We start from the raw sequence: 18,305 nt of genomic DNA, 5'->3' as shown, positions 1-18,305 counted from the left end.
ACGTGTGCTGTGAGCTTGCTTTATTGGTGTGGTCGGGCAGGTGGCTGACAAGTGTGCCCCACCCCCCGCCCCGCCGTGCCTGTTGTGTCTGAGGCTGGCAGGCCGGGCAGGAGCACCTCCCAGACCCGGGCTCTGAGATCTCGCGCCCGACTGGGCCCCCTCCTGGCCAAGCCCACGCCGATGGCTGGGGCTCCTGTGGTGGCGAGGGCTTGGATGTGGGCCGACCTGTGCTCAGAAGTCCCCAAAGTTCACTGTGTAGGTCTCGGCTGTGGTGAATGGGAAATCTGGACCCATGACTGTCTCCTCCTCCTCCTCCAACTCGTCCACTTCCATCTCCTCCTCCTCCTGGGGCCCCAGCTCTGTCCCAAACTCCGTCACCACCTCCGTGTAGGTCTCCGTCTCCGTTTCCGACTCCTCCCAGCCCGCTGTGGTGGTCTCGGGTGGAAAGTGCCAGGGCCCCGGGCTGGAGCTGGGGGCAGGTGAAGGGCTGAAGGTGGGGGAGGGGGTGGGGGGCAGCGTGGTGACTGGTGTCGGCGCCGCGAGGGTGGTGGGGCCCGCGGTGGCGTTGAGGCGCCGGAGCCGCATCTGTTCGCGCATGCGCAGCCGGTACTGCAAGCGGCGGCGCTGCAGACGCCGCTGCTGGGGTGTCATGGGGCGCGACGGATCAATGTGCGGGATGGGCCGGTTCCCGTTCATGGCCATGATCTCCCGGATGCGCTTCCAGTTGGAGCGGGCCAGGATGAAGTTGCACTGGGTGGCCCCAATATCATAGTCCACGTTGCAGGTCTTGGCGCTCGGGGTGTAGCCCTCCGCGTGAGCCGTCACACGGTACTCACCCGGATTCAGGATGCGCCAGTAATCGCCACCGCCCGCTGCACAGGGAGGACGGGTTCTGCTGCCCTGGACTCTCCCGTACCCCCAGCCTCCAGCCCTCCTCTCTGAGATGCCCCCCCCCCCCCCAAACTCCTGGCCCTCCCTGTGCCCAGGGTAGACCCTCCGGTGGGGACGCGGGGGATCAGGGCTCTGCCGGGCGTTGCCTCGCCACTACCACGTGGATCTGCTTGCCCGTACCCACATGCAGACAAGGTACCTGTCTTCACACCGTGGTTGATGCCACTCACGGAGATGGTGGCATTGGCGATGGGGATGCCCTGCTCGTCCGTCACAACCCCCTTAATGCCACGGTGAACCTGCAGGAGGAGGCAAGCGTGGACATGCATGCCAAGGCCCCACACATTCCAGCGGCTCCCCTGTCCGGTCCCTGCCCCTCTGGACAGGGCTCCCCCGCGACCCCCACCCAGCCCACATGCTGCCGCGCCCCCACCTGCTCCATGAAGGTGAGCAGGGCCTCTTTGTTGTTCTCCCACTCCCGGGGCAGCTCACTCTCGTGAGGGAACTTGTCACAGCCCAGGTAGATGGAGAGCTCCAGGCAGTTGGTGTGCAGGTAGCTGAAGTCATTGATAGCTGCGCCAGGGGCAGACATGGAACCGCAGTCAGCCCCGCGCCCTGCCACGTCCCCCGCCTCTGCCCCTCCCAGGCTAACTTACTCCCAGACCGGGGGTTCCACTTGGCCCCGTTGACGATGCCCATGCCACTGGTGTAGTCCTGTGCCTGACAGCCTCCCCGGTAGGGCTCGGTCATGGTGAGGTGGGCAGAGGCATAGGAGATGGCCAGCCAGCGGAAGATGGCGTGGTCTGGGGTCTCCTGGGCCTCCGACACCTCATCCTCATCTTCTCCCCGGGCGGCTGCCATGGCCGCGGCCAGCAGCTGCTCTTGAGTGGGTGTTCGGGCCATGTCGTAGGGGTAGGACACAAGCCGCTCCCCGCCGTTCAAGTTCGCCCCCAGCACGAAGGGGTTCTTCTCCATCCACGCAATGATGGCCCGGACCTCTGTGGACACCTGGGGGTGGCCAGGGCGTGCATCTGAGCTGTAGCCTCTATTACCCTCCCTGCCAGTACTCATGCCCCCTCTGTCCCCCCAGGCTTGTGCTGGCTCGGTCACCCACCAGCCCACCCCTCAAGTCCACAGCTCAGGACCCCAGGGTCCGGGCTGCTCCCCCAGGCCTTACCGTGGCGTCTGGGGAGAGGTAGCGTTCAGGAATGGGCAGGTTATTGTTGGGGACCCGGTAGGGGACCCATTTCCTCTCCTCTGCTCCCCAGAGCACAGAGTTGAGATCTGGGAAGTCTTCGTAGATGTCAAAGCCCTCCTCAGTCCACAGCCCCATCGCCCAGTTCCCAAACTCAGAGCCCTGGAGGAACCGGTGGGTGTGGTGTCATCCGGCCCCGCCCAGCTCTCCCACCCCGCCCCGCCCCGCTGCCCCACCCGCCCACACAGCTTCTGGCCCCCACCGCCCCGCCCCACCCACCTACCATCTGTGCTGCCACCTCGTAGCCATCAGGGTTCAGTGAGGGCACCAGGTGGATGCGTGTGTCCTGCACCAGACTGCGCACGCGGGGATTCCCGTCTCGGTACTCGCGGCAGAGGTACTGCATGAGGAGCAGCAGCAGCTCACGGCCCAGCACCTCGTTGCCATGGATCCCGGCCGTGTATCGGAACTCGGGCTCCCCTGCAAGGGCAGGAGCCTCAGCAACCACCGGGCCTCCTGACGCCCCGGGGAATCTGAGGAAGGACCCAGACTGGCTCACTCCCAGTAGGATGGGGGCAGATGATGCTTGTTGGCCCTGGCAAGGCACACTGGGACCCCAGAGAGGCTCCAAAGACAGGCAGAGGCCCAGCTGCAGTGCCAGAGCCTCGCCTCGAATCCCTGCCAGGGAGGGCCAGGCCTCCAGGGGTCCACAGGGCCCTCACCCAGCTCGTGATCCCCAGGGTTGTCCGAGATCTCCATGGCATAGATCTTGAGCCCGCGTGAGCTCTTCCCCAAGCTGTATGTGCGGGTGATAGTGGGGCACTCCTCGTTCACCACCTTCATCAGCTGGGCTCGGGAGAGAACACGGAGTTACGAAGCCCCTCACCCACCTCCCGTGGAAGCGGTCCAGGCTGTGGGAGGGCCAGGCCTCTCCACCATCCTGGTCTGCACGGTGGGGAAAGCCTCTGTGGTAGGAGTGGCCCCTGAAGGCAACCCCAGCCCCTCTCTGGTCCTAGTGCCAGAGGGAGGGGCCCCCAGCTGAGCACCGGCTGGCGGCCCTCTCAGGGGGGCGTGTCTGGGATGGGAGCACTGGACACAAGCTCTGAGCCAGGGAACAAGCACCCCACCTGCCGCATGTCCTTGTAGCTGTGGTGCCGGAAGTCCAGGTTGTCAGTGGTCACGACCTCATTCTGTGTATAGTAGCTGTGGACAGCTGTGGGGGAGGTGGGGGGGACAGGCAGGGTCCTGAGCTGTGCCAGCCAGCCCCCAGGTGGCCCCAGCCGCCCCTCTGAGCCCTGCCGGCCCCCTGCACTCACGGGACATAGGACACCCCAGCACCTCCAGGCGCATGCACAGGCTGCCATTCCAGGTGAGTGGGTAGACGCGGATGAAGCGGGCCACCACCGGCTCTGGGAGCTCGCTCAGCACAGGTGTGTCCTTGTCCACGTTCCCATGGAAGGTCTGGGGAGAGGCTGACCTCAGAGTAGCCCCCCACCCCTGCCAAGAGCCCACCCTCAGCCCAGATGGTGGGCGCAGAGCTGACAGCTTGGGTGCGCACCATTTCTTCATAGCCGTTGGTGTACATCGTCCACGTCTGGCTGTCGTTGCTGAAGCCCACGAAGAAGGACGTCACAAAGTCGTCACTGGGGAGCAGATGGCGGTCAGAGCAAGGCTGCCTTCCCTGCCCCAGGTCCCGGGCACTCAGGAGCCGAAGCCCCTTCTTCCGGACCTGAGAACTTAAGAGCTAGCAGGACTGTATGGTGCTGGAGCTGGCCCTGGGAGTGGCTCCCCTGCCCACTACGTGCCACGGAGGGGTGATTGGGGACAGGGCCCCTAAATGGCCCCCTGGAATGTCCCATCCACCCCTCACGTACTGGATGCTGGAGTCACGGCCCTGGGTGATGACACCTGTGAACTTGGTGGTCCTTCTGGTGTCCACCTCGATCCACTGGGTCTGAGCGTCATCCTCAGCACACCACGCCCCGTCATAGTAATCGTCCTCGGTGGCACCGGCCTGTTGGGGGCAGTGGGGAGAATGAGCGGTTGCAAGAGCCCCGCGCCCAGCCGCAAGATGGGCCCATCCCAACACCCACCTGAATGTTGAGCCGGCCGCGCTGGGCCCCCAGGCCGTGGCGCAGCATGGAGGAGGCCCGGATCTGGTTGTCCTCAATGCGGTGGGACTCCATCCCGATGGGGGGACACTCTGGGGACATAGCACCCGAAGAATGGTGGCCCACTGGCTTGGTCACTCCCTCCACCAAACCCAGAACAAGGAGCCCAGAGCCCACCCCCCCTTACATCAGGAGACGCCAGTCAGGGCGGCTCCACCTCAACATGTGCTTCCCCTGCTGGGACTCGGCTTCCTCATCTGGAGCGTGGGCAGATGATGCCAGCTCCAAAGGGCCATGGGCTCACATGAAACCACAGGCAACAGCCACCCCAGAGCTCAGCCACTCACAGGCATCATCCATATCAGGACCTTGTGGTGTGAGTTCTGTCCCCTAGGCTTCATCCCAGGGCAGAGACACTCCAGCACCTCTCCCTCCCTTCTGGGTCCCAAGAATTTAAGAGCAAGAAAGAGTTCTGGAGACCTGAAGCACCATCAGGAAATCCAGGTTTGCGACCCACATGTGGCTTTGGGTCTTTTGCCCCCACCTCCTTTACCCTGCTGCCGCTGTGGGGACCCCAGCCCCCATACCCACCTCTCAGCACCCTCACACAGCCCCAGCCACCCCACATACCCTCCAGTTCACACACCCATCTGCAGCCCCCTCCACACCCCAGCCCCCAACCCCCAACCCCCACTCATTCCCCAGCCCCCCACATCCATCTGCAGCCTCCGGGCCCCTCACTCACTGACTCTTTCTGTTGGAGCCCACTCTTCCTCCAGCTCCTCACCCTTCCGGGGTCCTGGAGGCAACAAAGGGAGGAAGTGGGGCAGAGGATCCTGGAGCCTCAGGAATCCACTTGCTCTCCCACAGGGATCCCAGCTGTATGGGTCCAGCCCCCGGGCACACACCTTTGTGGTCCTTGCCCTTCTCCATGGCCCATTTGTCATCTGTCTCCTCCTCCTTGGGGCCACCTCCCTCCTTTTTGGGTTTCTCTGAATGGTGGAAGGTGGAAGAAGCCTGTCATCTTAGCCCCGGGCTTCAGGGAGCATGGATGTGGGGGTGAGGGCAGGGGGCTGGGGTCAGACCTGCACTGGGGGCAGGGAGCTGGGGTGGGGGGCAGGCCTGCACCGGGGGCAGGGGGCTGGGGTGGGGGGCAGGCCTGCACCGGGGGCAGGGGGCAGGCGTGGGGGGCAGGCCTGCACTGGGCGTTGGGCTGGCGGTGGGAACAGCTTGTTTCCACTCACTCAGCTTCTCTTTCTCTTCATCTGTGTCCAGCTCAGTGTCGGGTTTCCTGGGTCTGGGAGGCCCGAAGTAATAGTCCACTGTGGGGAGGGAGAGCCTTGCTGAGGTGGCCCAGATGCTGCCCCAGGGCCCCCACTGTGAGCCAGAGACTGGACAGGATGGAGGGCGAGGAAGTGGGATCGGGGTGGGCCTTTAGACAGAGATGAGGAGGGAGGGGCTCCTGAGGGGAGGCCAGCTAGTCACAGACAGAATGGGCAAGACCCTGGGAAGTCACCAGCCTGGCCTGGGAGGGCCTGGCCTGGGGAAAGGCAGGCCAGGCTGGGCAGGGGGTGGGACACACGCAGGACGGGCCTCAAGTAACACCTGACACCTGTGGCCAGGAGGGGGCAGACTTGAGTGAGAGCTGAGCTGGGGCCAAGAGATTGTTGGGGACCCTGGGGGCAGGTCAAGGGTGGGGACAGACTCAGGCCCCCATAGAAGGGGATGCAGGAGGGAGAGAAAGGTGCTGGCCTCAGCCCACAGGATAGGAGCACAGGACAGAGAGGGAAACCCCGGGGGGCCTGGAGGCACCAGCCCAAGGGAGGAGAGCAGACTGGGCTGCGAGCCCAAGTGGGCATGGAGGGGAGGGGTGGCAGGGCATTGGGGATGCATCTCCCACTGAGCTACTGGAACCAGGGGTGTGGCAGGCAGGGCACTCACTGTCGTCATAGTGGGGGATCACGTAACCATCCCCATAGTCAGGAGGCAGCGGGGGCGGCAGAGGCTTCAGAGGAGGCTCTGTGGAGGTGGGAGGCAGGGGTGGGTCCGGAGCCCTCTCCCTCTGTGCCTGGCACCCTTCCCTCCCCCCCAGCTGCCCCCATCCTACCGATCCTCTCCGTGGGGGCCTCGAGCCCCAGCCCAGCTGGCTCAGCCTTCTCCTCAGGGCGCTCAGGCCAGAGCCGCTCGGGCCTCCTCCTGCTTGGGGGTGGCCGGGGCTGCTTCTGGCGCCGGATGTACTCAACTGAGGGGGAGGGTGGGCTCTGAGCCAGTCCAACTCCTCCCCCCCCCACCGCCCCAGACAGCAGTGGGGCCGGGAGGGCAGGGCCCCAGGTGAACCGACCACCGGTGGTGGGTCCCCAGGCCAGGGGTCACAGTCCAGATGGGGGCAGAGGGGGGCCTACTCACAATCCTCATAGTCCTCCCTCTCTATCTGGTCATTGTAGTCCAATGTGGGCGGCTCGGTCTCCTCCTCCAGCTCTGTGGGAAATGCTCATGGGTGCCTTGTTGAAGACACTCACAGATGCCCCTGCCCGGGCCCATCCTGGAAACCCAGCCGGCCAAGGCAATTGGTTCCCCAGAGCCAAGTGAGTATCTCCCACTCACCAGACTGGCGATCCAAATCCGTTTCTCCCGGACCTGGCCAAGGACTTGGGAGGGCCCCTTCTGCAACAGAAACCCCAGAGGCAGGTGGATGGGAAGCCTGCCCTGAGCCCTCGCTGTGCATGGAGCCAGACCTGGGTCCTGCCGACAGTGCCCGACGCCTGACATGGCTCCCAGGAGGCCTGGGCCGCTCTGGATTTGGCCACCCTGATGGCGCCCCCACAGTCAGAGAGCTGGAGGGCTTTCCAGGAAGCCCAGGCCCTGCTGTCTGGTCTAACAACATGCAGGAGGATGGCTCCGGTGGGGCTCAGGGGACATATACCAGGACAGTAGATGGCAAAGCCCGGCCATGAGGCTGCCAAGCACCCCCTACTGGGCCGGGGTGAGGGGTGACCGCTGCACCGAGGGGGCTCCCACCCAATTGCTACGTTCATGACAATGACGAGGCTCCAGAGCCCACCCTGTCCAAGCGGCCCTTGGGATCTGCAGGAAGCCGAGCCCAGGGAACCCCCCCACCTCCCAGTAGCCTGGGAGGTCAAAGCCCCACAACCCCAGGAGGGGCCCGCACACACCTCCCTCCTGGGGCAGCATCTCAGGGCTGGAGCTGGGAGGCAGGGGCAATGGCCACCATGGGGTTTCTTCTGAGGGGATCGGGGTGGGGGGCCTCTTCCCGGCCAAGGGCTTCTTGGTGGCCTTGGGTGGCTTCTCCTTGGGCTTTTTGGTGGCCTTGGGTGGCTTCTCCTTGGGCTTCTTGGTGGCCTTGGGTGGCTTCTCCTTGGGCTTCTTGGTGGCCTTGGGTGGCTTCTCCTTGGGCTTCTTGGGTGGCCTGAGGGGCCCCTCCAGGGGCTGCTTGGCCGACTTGGGGCCTTTGGCTTTTTTCCCTTTCTTCCCTTTGTCTTTGGCCTTTTCCAGAGGTGCTGTCGTAAATGCAGATTGAGGTCAAATCAACGGAGTCCTCACTCTATGCCCCACATGGCTGCCCCAAGGTGCCCACAACCTACGCACATGGCCTCCTTTGGTCCTGGTTCTTGGACTGGGAAACTGAGAGATTAAGTCACTTGGCCTCATGGAGGAGCTGGGATTGGAACCCATGCCTAACGTCTGCAAGTCTCTGCTGCCAACACCGTATCTTGGCCCAGGACACAGGCCCTCACCCTCCCACCTGCCAAACTCAACAGAGGACCCTCATCATCCTCTTCTCCCCCACATGTCCAGTCAGCTGGCCAGGGAGCGTTACACTGTGCCGGGCACGGAAGGGGCAGAGACATGACTCAGCCACCCAGGCCTGGGGGGTGGCCCGGCCTAAAGGGGGAGGAGGTCTTATCCCCGCCAGCTGTCACATGCACTGGAAGACATGGGTCTGGAGCCTCCCTGAAGCTCCCTGCAGGGGCAAGAAAAGCTTCAGAGAAAAGGGCCACTCATGTCCCTTCAAGAAGTAAGGGGTCTGGGGTAGGTAGGGGGTCCTGGGGCCACACAGAGGACGGACGGACTGGCAGGCACTGTAGCTGCTCACCCATCTCAGAGTCTGTGGAGGAAGTGAGAGCAGGGCAGGGGGCTGTCTGTGGGAATCCCCCAGCCCCCCAGTAAATGCTGTGCAGGACTTAATGGGGGACAGTGGCCACAAGGCCTAAACACAGAAACATTTACAAAATGCACACAGTCAGGAGAAACGGGGCCGCCACAGTGGCATCCCAGAGGCCAGGACAGCGAGTCTGGAATGTGAAGTAGAGGTGGGGGGAGGCCATGTCCTAGGACCCGCCCCCCAAGGGGAGGGGAAGGAGCCAGGAAAGATCTAGAAGGAGACCCAGGGGAGGGGCAGCTGACCTCGGGAATGATGGACGGTACCCTCGAGTCTTCTGGGAGAGGGAGATCAACAGGACCCTTGCCCCCCCAAGAAAGCCACCATAAACAGCTGAGATTTATTGACAGTGGATTATGTAAGAGGCCCCTGGGCTGGCCGCCCCGGTAATACACCACCTCGTCTAAGTCACACGGCCACGGAAACCACTCTGCCCGCTGCTCCCGGCTGCCTTGTGCGGAGGGGTCTTCACAGCCCCTCACCTGCCTCTGTGTTCCCGGAAGGGGAGGCCTCCCAAGGAAAGTCTGAGGCTGGGACTCTGGTGGAGGCGTGGGCATGGCCAGGGTGTGCCACAAACAGGCCTGCCTAGGGCATTAGGGCAGTTCACAGGACAGGTCTGGGGAGGGGGCAGCAATGTCCCCAGGGGGCTCAATCCTCGCCCCTCTGGGGGCTGGCGGTGTGAGACCCTGACGACCCAAACCACTGGGCAGCAGAGCTGCGGGAGGTGCCTCCATGCGCAAAGGGCCACAAGCCAGCACTGACCTCTGCCTGGCACCGGGTCCCGCCAGACATCTGGGCTCTCTCCTGCCTTCCAGAGCCCTTGCTCACGCCGGGCAGGCTGGACAGCTGCCAAAGCCCTGCCATTCTCACCTGAGGTGCAGGGCGCCCCAAGGCCTCCCCCAGGCGCGCCCCCGGGGGTCTTACCCTCTTTGGCCGCCCCCGGGGGCTCCCCCGGCTTGCCCCCCGACTGGGCTTTGCGGACGCGCGGGGTGGGCTCCGGGGGCGGTGGGGCCTCCATGTCGTCCTCCCGGGTCTCGGCCTCCAGCTCCGACAGGAAGCCCTCGAGGAACTCCTCGATCTCGTCGTCGGTCAGCACCGTCTGCGGGCGCCCCCCGGGGCACAGCGCCAGCAGCGCCAGGAGGCAGCCGAGCAGGGGCGCCCCGCGCACGGCCGCCATGGCCGGGGCTCGCGTGGGGGCCGGGGGCGCGGGGGACTCCGGGGTGGTCGGGGGCCTCCAAGGAACTGCCGGCGGCTGGGAGCTCCGGCCCCGCGTGGCGCGCTCCCGCGCGGACCGCCTCTCCAAAGCTCCAGTGGCGGCCGGGGCGGGGGCGCCGGGGCTTCCGGAGCCGGCTCCCCCCACCCCTGGGGAAGGAGGAGGAGGAGGAGGAGGAGGAGCCGGGCGTGGACTGAGGGGCTGCGGAGGAGGGCGGGGGGGGGGGGGGGGGGGGGGTTGGCGGCGAGCTGTCCCGGCGCCGCGCGCCTGGCACTTTCCGAAGCGGTAACTGGGGCCGCCTCCGTCAGGGGCCTGAGGCCTGCGCCTAGGAAGGAGGGCCTGGGGTGGGGGTGGGGGGCGGTGGAGGGAGGTCCCGAGGGCGCAGGTCCGAGGGGTCCGATGCCCGCCCCTCACCCCCGCCCTCGCCAGAACCGGCTGGGACCTGGAGGCGAGAAACCGGCACCCGGCCTGCCTGCCCGGAGGGGTCCGGAGCCCTGACGGCAGAGCCCAGCCGCGGCGTCTGGCCTCCGAGATCGTCCCCTCCCCCGTCCCCCGCCCCAATCTCAGGGCGAGCCCACCCTTCCCTCTCTCTGGAGGCTTGGCCCGCAGCTCTGCCAACTGTCACAGCTTTCTTTCAGACGGCTAACTTCCCGGGTGCATGGGCCCTGTGCTGGTTCGCGGGGAGGGATGGCGCTTCAGGGCCTCACTCTGGTGGGAGGCAGGTGCAGAAGTGCCCTGGGTGCCCTCCAACTGCTTTGCTGGAGTAGGGGGTCTCCAGGCAACGCCCCTCCCCCAGCTCCTGGCCCAGGAGGGGAAGTTTGAGAGGGGGCAGTCCTTTCCATTTTATTAAAGTGTGTGTATAATTCCCAGGAATGGGGCTCAGAAGTCCCACAGTGATTTCCGTACAAGGTCAAGGGTTTCTTGCCCACGCCTACCTCCTGGTGGCCTGGGGATCACTTAGGTCCCAGCAGTCCACTTATCTGGCCTCTCCTGAAAATGGTGCAGCTGCAGGTTAAGCCAGATCAGATTGAGGGATGATTTTAGGGGCAGTGCCTGTGAACCCAGCTCCATGTGGAAGATGTGGGGGCCACGAAGGCAAAGTGAACCAGATTCCACCCCTGAAGAGCCAGCTGGGGGAGAGGACGTGTGCCTTCAACCCAATCCAACCCAACCAAGCTGTGTGCTGGGATATGCCGTGGGAACAGTCCCTCGGCACTGATGGGGGGGCACTAATGGCCCTGGTTGGGTCCCCCCCCCACCAACCACTTTTACTGTTTCTTGCAGTGAGCACTGCCTCACCTCTGGACACACACTGCTTCCCCAGCAGCTCAGATCCCAGCGAGGACAAACAGCCTTTCCCTCGCTCCTCCTACCAGAACTGCTTTTTAAACTCTATCCAGTGGCTCCAGCCACCGCATGGACCTGGGGGCACATATACTGGGCAGAGAATGTCAGGACCAGCCCAGGTCATCTGCATGGTTGCCAGCAAAGTTCAGAGAATCCCACAGTAGATCGTGTCTGTCATGGGTGCAGGCACAGGAAATCATCACATGGCAGGCCCGGTGTTTCCATAGGCTTCTAGAAGGGCAGATGTTGGCTGGCGCCAAACGGGCATCGCACCTGCGGCCAGAGCTCCCAGGGCAGAAGACATGCAGAAGCCAGAAGATGCACGCCTGGACTCCACGGTCAAGCCTAGCAGCAGAGCCCTGAGCCACGGTGGTCTGTGAGGGTTTGACCTGGTGAGGTCGTTGGGAAAACCCAGCGCCCCCCCCCCCCCCCCACCAGGTGGTCGACGGGCAGAGTGCAGAGCTTGGACCAAAGGGAAAGAGGACGAGCCCGTCAGGAAGCCCTGGGTCGGCACGCAGCTGTGGCCAGCCTGAGGGACACTGCAGGGGCTTCTGGCTCAGCCTGGGGACCAGGCAGGACTCAGGGAGGGGCTGCGTGTCTCCTGCTCAAGGCCCTTCCTTCACTTCTCACCGGCTCATCCTCGTTCATGCTTAAAAGGGCAGTGGGACCATGTCAAGAACTGGTCGCTCAGGTGGGGTCCCAGCTCTGCCCTCCCGGCCATCTGATGGCACCAAGTGACCTCACAACTCCACAGCCCCAAGGTGCAGACAGAGCAGGACTGTGCCCGTGCCGCACCTGGCACCACATCAGCACCGACGACACGCCAGCTCCCAGCTCCTGCCATGTCCCTTCAGAGAGCAAGCCCGCCCACCTGAGCCCCCAGCCTGGCCCCCTGTGCCTCCTGTCCCTGCACAGACTTGCCGTGTCACGTGTCCCCAGGCTGGTCCTGGTGGCAGAAGGGATGAAGCAAGCAAGCTCTTACCCGCAAATGTCCTCTGTGAGCCTCTGAATCATCATTCTTGAAACTTTGTCTTGGAATTTGCTCTGTTGGCCCCCAGTTGAGTGTGTCCAGCAGGGAGGCTCAGGCCGGGATTGGGGGGGGCGGGTGGTCTGAGGAACGTCACTTCCCTGGGAATGTTCCTGAGTTCAGCTGGCTCACACATGGATCAGATTTGGGCCCAACATCCTCTGCCAGGGAAAATAGAAACCATGAAAAAAATGAGAAAGGAATAGAGAGAAGCTTTTCCTCAGCCACAGTGAGTCACCAACAGGAACATGAGCAAAAAGCCTCGTGGGGAGCTGGGCAGGGTGGGGCAGGGAGTTGGGGGCCCTCGGCCCCCAAGTGTCTGGCCAGGTGGAGAGGAGGGGGTGAGTGCCTCCCATGCCAGGCCAGTACCCTCCAACCCTGCTCAGTGGGCAGGGCTGGGACCCCACTTAACTCTAAGACTCACACCCAGGAAGTCCCTAAACCCGGTCCCAGGTTCCACCTGGAGGGCAGGGAGGCAGCACAAGGCCTGCAGTGGCTGCCACTCACCCTTCCAGGGTCCAGCGCCCCTGCTCCTGGGCAGGGCATTCATATCTGTGTCCGGGGGCTCTCGTGAGCTAGTCTGGGGGTCTGCTGGGCACCCTGGCTTCTGAACCTCCATGTCCAGCTTCCTACGAGAGGCCCTGGCCTTCCCCCTCACTCCCAGGGAGGGTCTGCCCAAGGGGCCACAGCAGGACTGGGCTCGACAGGGAAGAGGGTGACATCTCCCTGGAGGGGGCCTACCCTCGCTGCCTCCGGAGAGAGAAAGGAGAGCTCTTAGGGATCCTGTGGGCTGGAGGGGGGGGGGGGTCCATGGAGCTCCCCTGCAGCCACGTGAGGGTGAGGCTGGGCATGGCCAGGCTGGGGTCGGTCCTGTGTGGCCCTGGGAGCCGAAGTGTACTGCTGAAGGCTACTGAGAACCATGCCTCAAGGGCTGCCAGCCAGGGTAGGTTCTCTGGAGAGACAGCCCGAGGGGTGCCCCAGCCAGGGTCAGGAACAGGGGCCCTCAGGGCAGCAGTGAGGCCCACCTGGGAGGAGTGGGTGGGTGGGGCAGACACCCTGCAGGCTGCAGTGGAGGGGGGGGAGACGTGTGGGCAGAGCTGTCCCCTATGGGGGATGCCACGGCCACTTTGCCCCATTCAGTAGTGCCCTGTCCCCCCAGCAGCGTGCGGTGTGAGCCACAAGCTCCCACATTGGAGGAGGCGAGGAGGTGGAGAAGAACAGGAAAGAAAGAATGGAACCCTCTTTCCCATCTGGTGAGGTCAGCCCCACAGGGGTGGGGAGGGAAATGGAAGCTTTGATCTGGGTCCGAAGGGATTGGCCTGGGACAGGAGGGAGAGGAGATTTCCTAGGAGTCAGTCTTAGGCCTGTGACCTTGAACACTTGGGTTGACTAGTCTGCACGAGGAGGGTGGCTCCAGGACCACCAGGGCCCCTTCCCCCAACAGGAAGGGAGTCCCATTGGGTACGGTCCCCAAGTAGCAGGGTTAGCATCTGTGTTTGCAGCTCGGACAGCTAGGGCCTTGAGGCAGGGCTGGCCTGGGCCTTGAGAAGCATGAGGGTCAGTCCCATCCTGGGGTGCCCCGGGTGACCTTGGCTCGGTCCCCCCCCACACATACCTCAGGGTTCCTTCTTTTCAAATGTGGGTCATCCACATAAGCACTAATTTTGCACATCTAGGTAATGGGGGGGGCATGGTGTGGGGGTCAGGGGACCTGGGGGGACAGGAAGGAGGCCCTCTACTGGCCCTTCTGGGGAAGAGCCAACCTCTGGGCCAAAAGACAACCTCAGGCCAGGCAGCCACCTCAGCAGGGGACTGCCTCCCCCATTTTGCTGCGGCTGGAAAGTGCACCATCTCATTGCCCTCCAACCCCCAGTCTCCAGACCACAGCTGCCACCCCCCTGGTTCCAGCACCCTCACTTTTGGGTCCCCAGGCCTCTGTGGCATGGGTCCCTGACTGTGGCTCACTGGTTCCCTAAACAGGCCCTTATGGAGCACTCAGCCTCAGTGTGGCCCAGAGAGCCATGGGGTAGCCTTTCTCTGAGACAGTCTGGAGGGAAGGGCAAGTCAGTGACCGAACCCCCAGAGGACAGAGGGCAGAGGAGGGCAGTGACCTGCCGGGAAGTAGCGTCCTGCTCTGTGGAAGAAAAGGCGGGTCGGGGGGAAGACTCTAACCCCACCCTGGGACTCCCCCACCAGTCACCCACGACTCAGGTGCTGGCGTGTGGACAGCAGATGGGGCAGCGGTTTATGCTCTCTCTATGTGGGCTCTGGGGCCTCTGGCACGAGGCTATGGGGCCAGGGCGGCCCTGGCTCCTCTGCTGAGGCCCAAGTGTCACCAATAGACACCTAGTGACCCAGCCTGGGCAGAGGTGGGAAATTCACCACCAGCAGCACCAGCGTGCCCAGGGTGTAGATGGGGCAGCACAGAACACAGGGGCCAGGGCAAGCAGGAGGGCTGAGCCTGGGAGGCTCCTGGGTCCTCTGAGGAAGCAGCTCAGATATGGAAGGCTGGGCCTCGGGGGGAACAGAGCCAGAGTTCAGATATGGCTGAGTGGGGCCTTCTGAGGGGCCTTCCTCCATGGCCCCGTTGGCCAGCCTACCTCAGATGGCAGGAAGGCTGGGCTCTGGACGGCAGGCCGGGGCATCAGTCTCCAGCTCCTCTCTGTCTCCTAGAGCCCTGGGTCTGTCTCCAGGGACTGAAGGAGGAGGACCCAGGCCCACCAGGTCCTTCCGCTCCTCTCTCTCTGGAGAGGCCCCCAGAAGTGCCCCCTTGTCTGCAGTCTGGATGTCACCAGGGGGGCTAGGCTGGTTGGACCCGCAAGAAGGGTGGTTTCCAGAGCCATGGGGCCTGGGGTCTCGCAGACGGAGCCTAGCCATCCACACAACTGGAAGAACAATCTCCTGGGTTTCTGACAACTTGAAAACCACATGTGATTTTCCACCGTCCGGTGTCCCTGCCCAGTTTGCTGGGCCAGCACTGCTGAGTGAGCAGAGTTCACCCGGATTCCTTCCACTCACCGCAGGGCCCAGCCCCTGGGGAAACGGGGGTCACCACAGCCGCGGGGGCGCTGCTGGCCAGCTGGGGGCAGGCTTCCAGTGCCCTGAGTCTCTTCCACACTGGGAGGACAGGGTGTAGCCAAACAGGGTCACAACTGGCCAGTGTCGTTCCCAGGGGAACAGGGGTTGTTCAGTTCCAAACTCCTTTTTTAAAATATTTATTTATGTTTGAGACAGAGAGTGTGAGCGGGGGAGGGGTATAGAGAGGGTGGGGGACAGAGGATCCGAAGCAGGCTCCAGGCTTTGTGCTGAGAGCGGACAGCCCGACACAAGACTCGAACTCACGAGCCACAAGATTATGACCTGAGCTGAAGTCTGACACTTAACCGACTGAGCCACCCAGGAGCCTCCAAATGAACTCCTAATGGACTGAAGATATAGATGTCACAGTATTCAAGGAAAACACAGGAATCTGTGTTTATATCCCTCTTGGGAGAAACCTCTCAGGAAAAACAGTAGAAGGAAATCTCAAGAATGTCGGCTGGATAGAAGTTTTAGCTTTCTGTTCGAAACATACTGAAAATTAAATCAAAAGACAGAACGCTGGGGAAGGACCTACATCCCCAGACAGCATTTTAGGGGCCCATTGTGACCCCAGAGGTGCTCTCTGAGCCTCAGTTTCTCTGTTCTGGACAATGGGGTGATGACGGTATGGCTGCCTCATGACAAGGGCACACGGACTCCCGCAGGTGACTCTAGAAAGCTCTGCCCGAAAAACAGTGTCTTTGATAAAACAAAGCTGTTAAAGAAAATTATTTACATTTTAAACCAGTTTGACTTTGTCTCCACTTTTTAAAGTCAGCGATGAGACACAATCAGGCACTTCACTAAAGTAGAAACGTAAGTGGCCAGTGAATAGACACAAAAATGTTGACCTCATGAAAAATCATGAAAATGCCGACTAAAATGTGCTCACTGCTGTCTTTCCCATTATAAAATTCTCATTGACTTAACACCTCCTAGGAAGACTCGGGGCGCTGTCACTCAGAATCCTGTGGCTGCAAAGAGCAGAAAGCCATGGTGACTGCTAGCCATGTGTCACTGGTGGGGCCGGGGGTGCCCAGGGAGCTGGTCAGATGTCCTCTGGTCAGACGTGCCTGCATCTGGATCAGTGTGCCGAGAAAAGCAGACGGTGCTCCCCCAAGCAGGTGGACCCCTGTGTCTGCTTGAGCCGAGATGGAATCTTCTCCTGCCTGTCCTGGTACATCATCTCCCCAGCTTCTCAGGCCTTCGGGTGTGGACCGAACTGCAGTCCCCACTTCCTGGGCCTCCAGCTGTCAGACGGCAATATTCTCAGCCTCCATAACTCCATGTGCCAAACCTGAGTGATAGATCCGTCTCGCTATGTATATTATATGTCTACACAGGTATATTTTACCTATCTATCTACCCATATATTTATACATACACACAAATGTATCCTATGGGTTCTGTTTCCCTGGAGAACCCTGGCTGATGCACCCTCTACAGCAGCTGAGCCCTGACAGGCCACCCCAGAGACACCTGTGTCATCAGCTTTCACTGTCCCCCCAGGCCCCTCCACACCCCAGAACTTGAGCTCACTAGGTGTCCCAGAAAGGGCTGGGACCCCGTGACCGGACTCTAACATACCCCTTGTTCCAATGAGACACAACCAGAGGGTCAGCCGTGTGCACACCACACATGACTGCACCTGTCCACCTGTGCAAGGGCAGGGTTGGGCAGGCCCCCAGATTGTCTTCTCAGGAAATTGGATGCCGGCCTCACAAATGAGCGTGTGCCCCTGCATCCTGCCCAGAACGTTTCCTGCCCTGACATGCGCTGTGGCTGTGAAAGAAGTGTCCTGTGGCCCTGAAGTTGACAGGCCTGACAGGCCCAGCCTGTCCACAGGGACTTCAGGGAGCAAGGTATTGCATTAGCCCCTGAGACACCCTCCCCTGACCCCACAGTCTAATTCAACATGTCCCTGATTTTAGTAGGAGAAAATGCTACCAGCATGGGGCCTGTTCTATCCTGGGGATGTATTTGCTGTTCCTTCTATTTGCACACCTTTTCCTCAAACATCACTACTTTTACAAAGACCCCTGCTCACTGCGGCTTCCCCCACTGCCCTGCGTAGAGCTTCAGCCCCCTACATCTGCCGAAACAACCCACCTGACGACCCCCCCCCCCACTTCATGTCTGACGTATGGACCCATTGGGCTATCCCGACAGCATTGATGGCTCTGACTGAGTGGTCTTCCTGTGCTGATGCCCTTTGCCCTGTAACTTTGTAGGACACTCACAGGCTTGGCCACATGGCTATTCTGCCCAGTGGCACAGGGACAGACCCGGTTCAAGGAGAGGCTTGAAGAAGTACTTGCAATGTCCCCCGCCCCCTCCCCCCAACCTCCCAGAACTGTGGGGGCCCACCTGGGCCAGCTGGCTGGAGGACAGGCCACTGGACCAAGCTGAGCCCCTATGAGGCCAACACCCTGCCAGGGGTACCATGAGGGCAACCAGGGGACCACCAAGCCGGGCTCAGACAGGAGTGTGAGCTAATACATGTGATTGTTTCTATCTGCTGAGCTGGGTGGTTGGTCGCTGGGCGAGAGCTGACACTTACCTTGTGTGTTTATTTTCTGTCCCCGACTATCTGTCCCCGACCAGCAATGCTGGCTTCACAAGGCCAGGGTTTGGAGCTGTGACACTTATTTCTGCATCTTCCTGTTTAGAGGAACGCCTGGCACATGAGGCCATGAGTGAATATCTGCTAAAGGTCTGAATACACCACAAACACCTTCACAGGATCCTGTGGGCCGGGCAGCAGAGTGCGCGGGAACCGTGTGAGAACGGCCGTGTGGCTGTGGCTGGTGCCCCCCACGAGCACTGGGGTCCAGAGAACCACCGTAGGTCCTGTCTGTGAGCGTCACGATGAAGAATAGCCAAGAGTCCCCTTCGTCTTCTGGAAGGGTAACAAACTCCGACTAATCATAACTGAGCACTCTAATTAAAGTGACACCCACGTGCTGGAGCACTCTGATGGCTTAGGCCAACGTCCCGGAGAAGACAGTGCATCAGGCACTGACTGCATCATTTCTGGAAAAGATACAAAGTCTCCAAAATGTAAAATCTGCTTGAACAATAGGATTTAAGAGCTCCATAACATACCAAGTAAAACTTTAATAAAAACAAAACAAAACAAAACAAAACCACTCAGTCTAATACTTAGGTTTGAATATTCTCAGGAAGCACAGAGGGCCCTTGTGTCCCAGTGGAGTGACACAGGGACGATTGATCGACCCTTTGTAACCTGCAACTTCCAC

At 61.8% G+C, this 18,305-nt stretch overlaps 1 protein-coding gene across 1 annotated transcript; it reads right to left on the bottom strand.

The window, feature by feature from the left end:
- Positions 1-5: 5 nt before the first annotated feature.
- AEBP1 (AE binding protein 1) lies at positions 6-9,714 on the bottom strand. Its single transcript, XM_049641159.1, has 21 exons — positions 9,302-9,714; positions 7,371-7,715; positions 6,802-6,861; positions 6,604-6,675; positions 6,305-6,439; positions 6,139-6,216; positions 5,442-5,519; positions 5,106-5,189; positions 4,943-4,996; positions 4,180-4,289; positions 3,961-4,100; positions 3,645-3,729; positions 3,403-3,547; positions 3,214-3,299; positions 2,809-2,932; positions 2,370-2,566; positions 2,069-2,248; positions 1,548-1,899; positions 1,325-1,464; positions 1,091-1,190; positions 6-872 (listed from the first exon to the last, which is right to left on the bottom strand). The coding sequence occupies exons 1-21, from the start codon at positions 9,552-9,554 to the stop codon at positions 232-234; spliced, it is 3,459 nt and encodes a 1,152-aa protein (XP_049497116.1). The 5' UTR covers positions 9,555-9,714; the 3' UTR covers positions 6-231.
- Positions 9,715-18,305: the final 8,591 nt, after the last annotated feature.

Source organism: Panthera uncia, chromosome A2 (assembly GCF_023721935.1).
Source record: "Panthera uncia isolate 11264 chromosome A2, Puncia_PCG_1.0, whole genome shotgun sequence".
Taxonomy (NCBI): Eukaryota; Metazoa; Chordata; class Mammalia; order Carnivora; family Felidae; genus Panthera; species Panthera uncia.
This window is presented reverse-complemented; position numbering and strand designations above follow the sequence as displayed.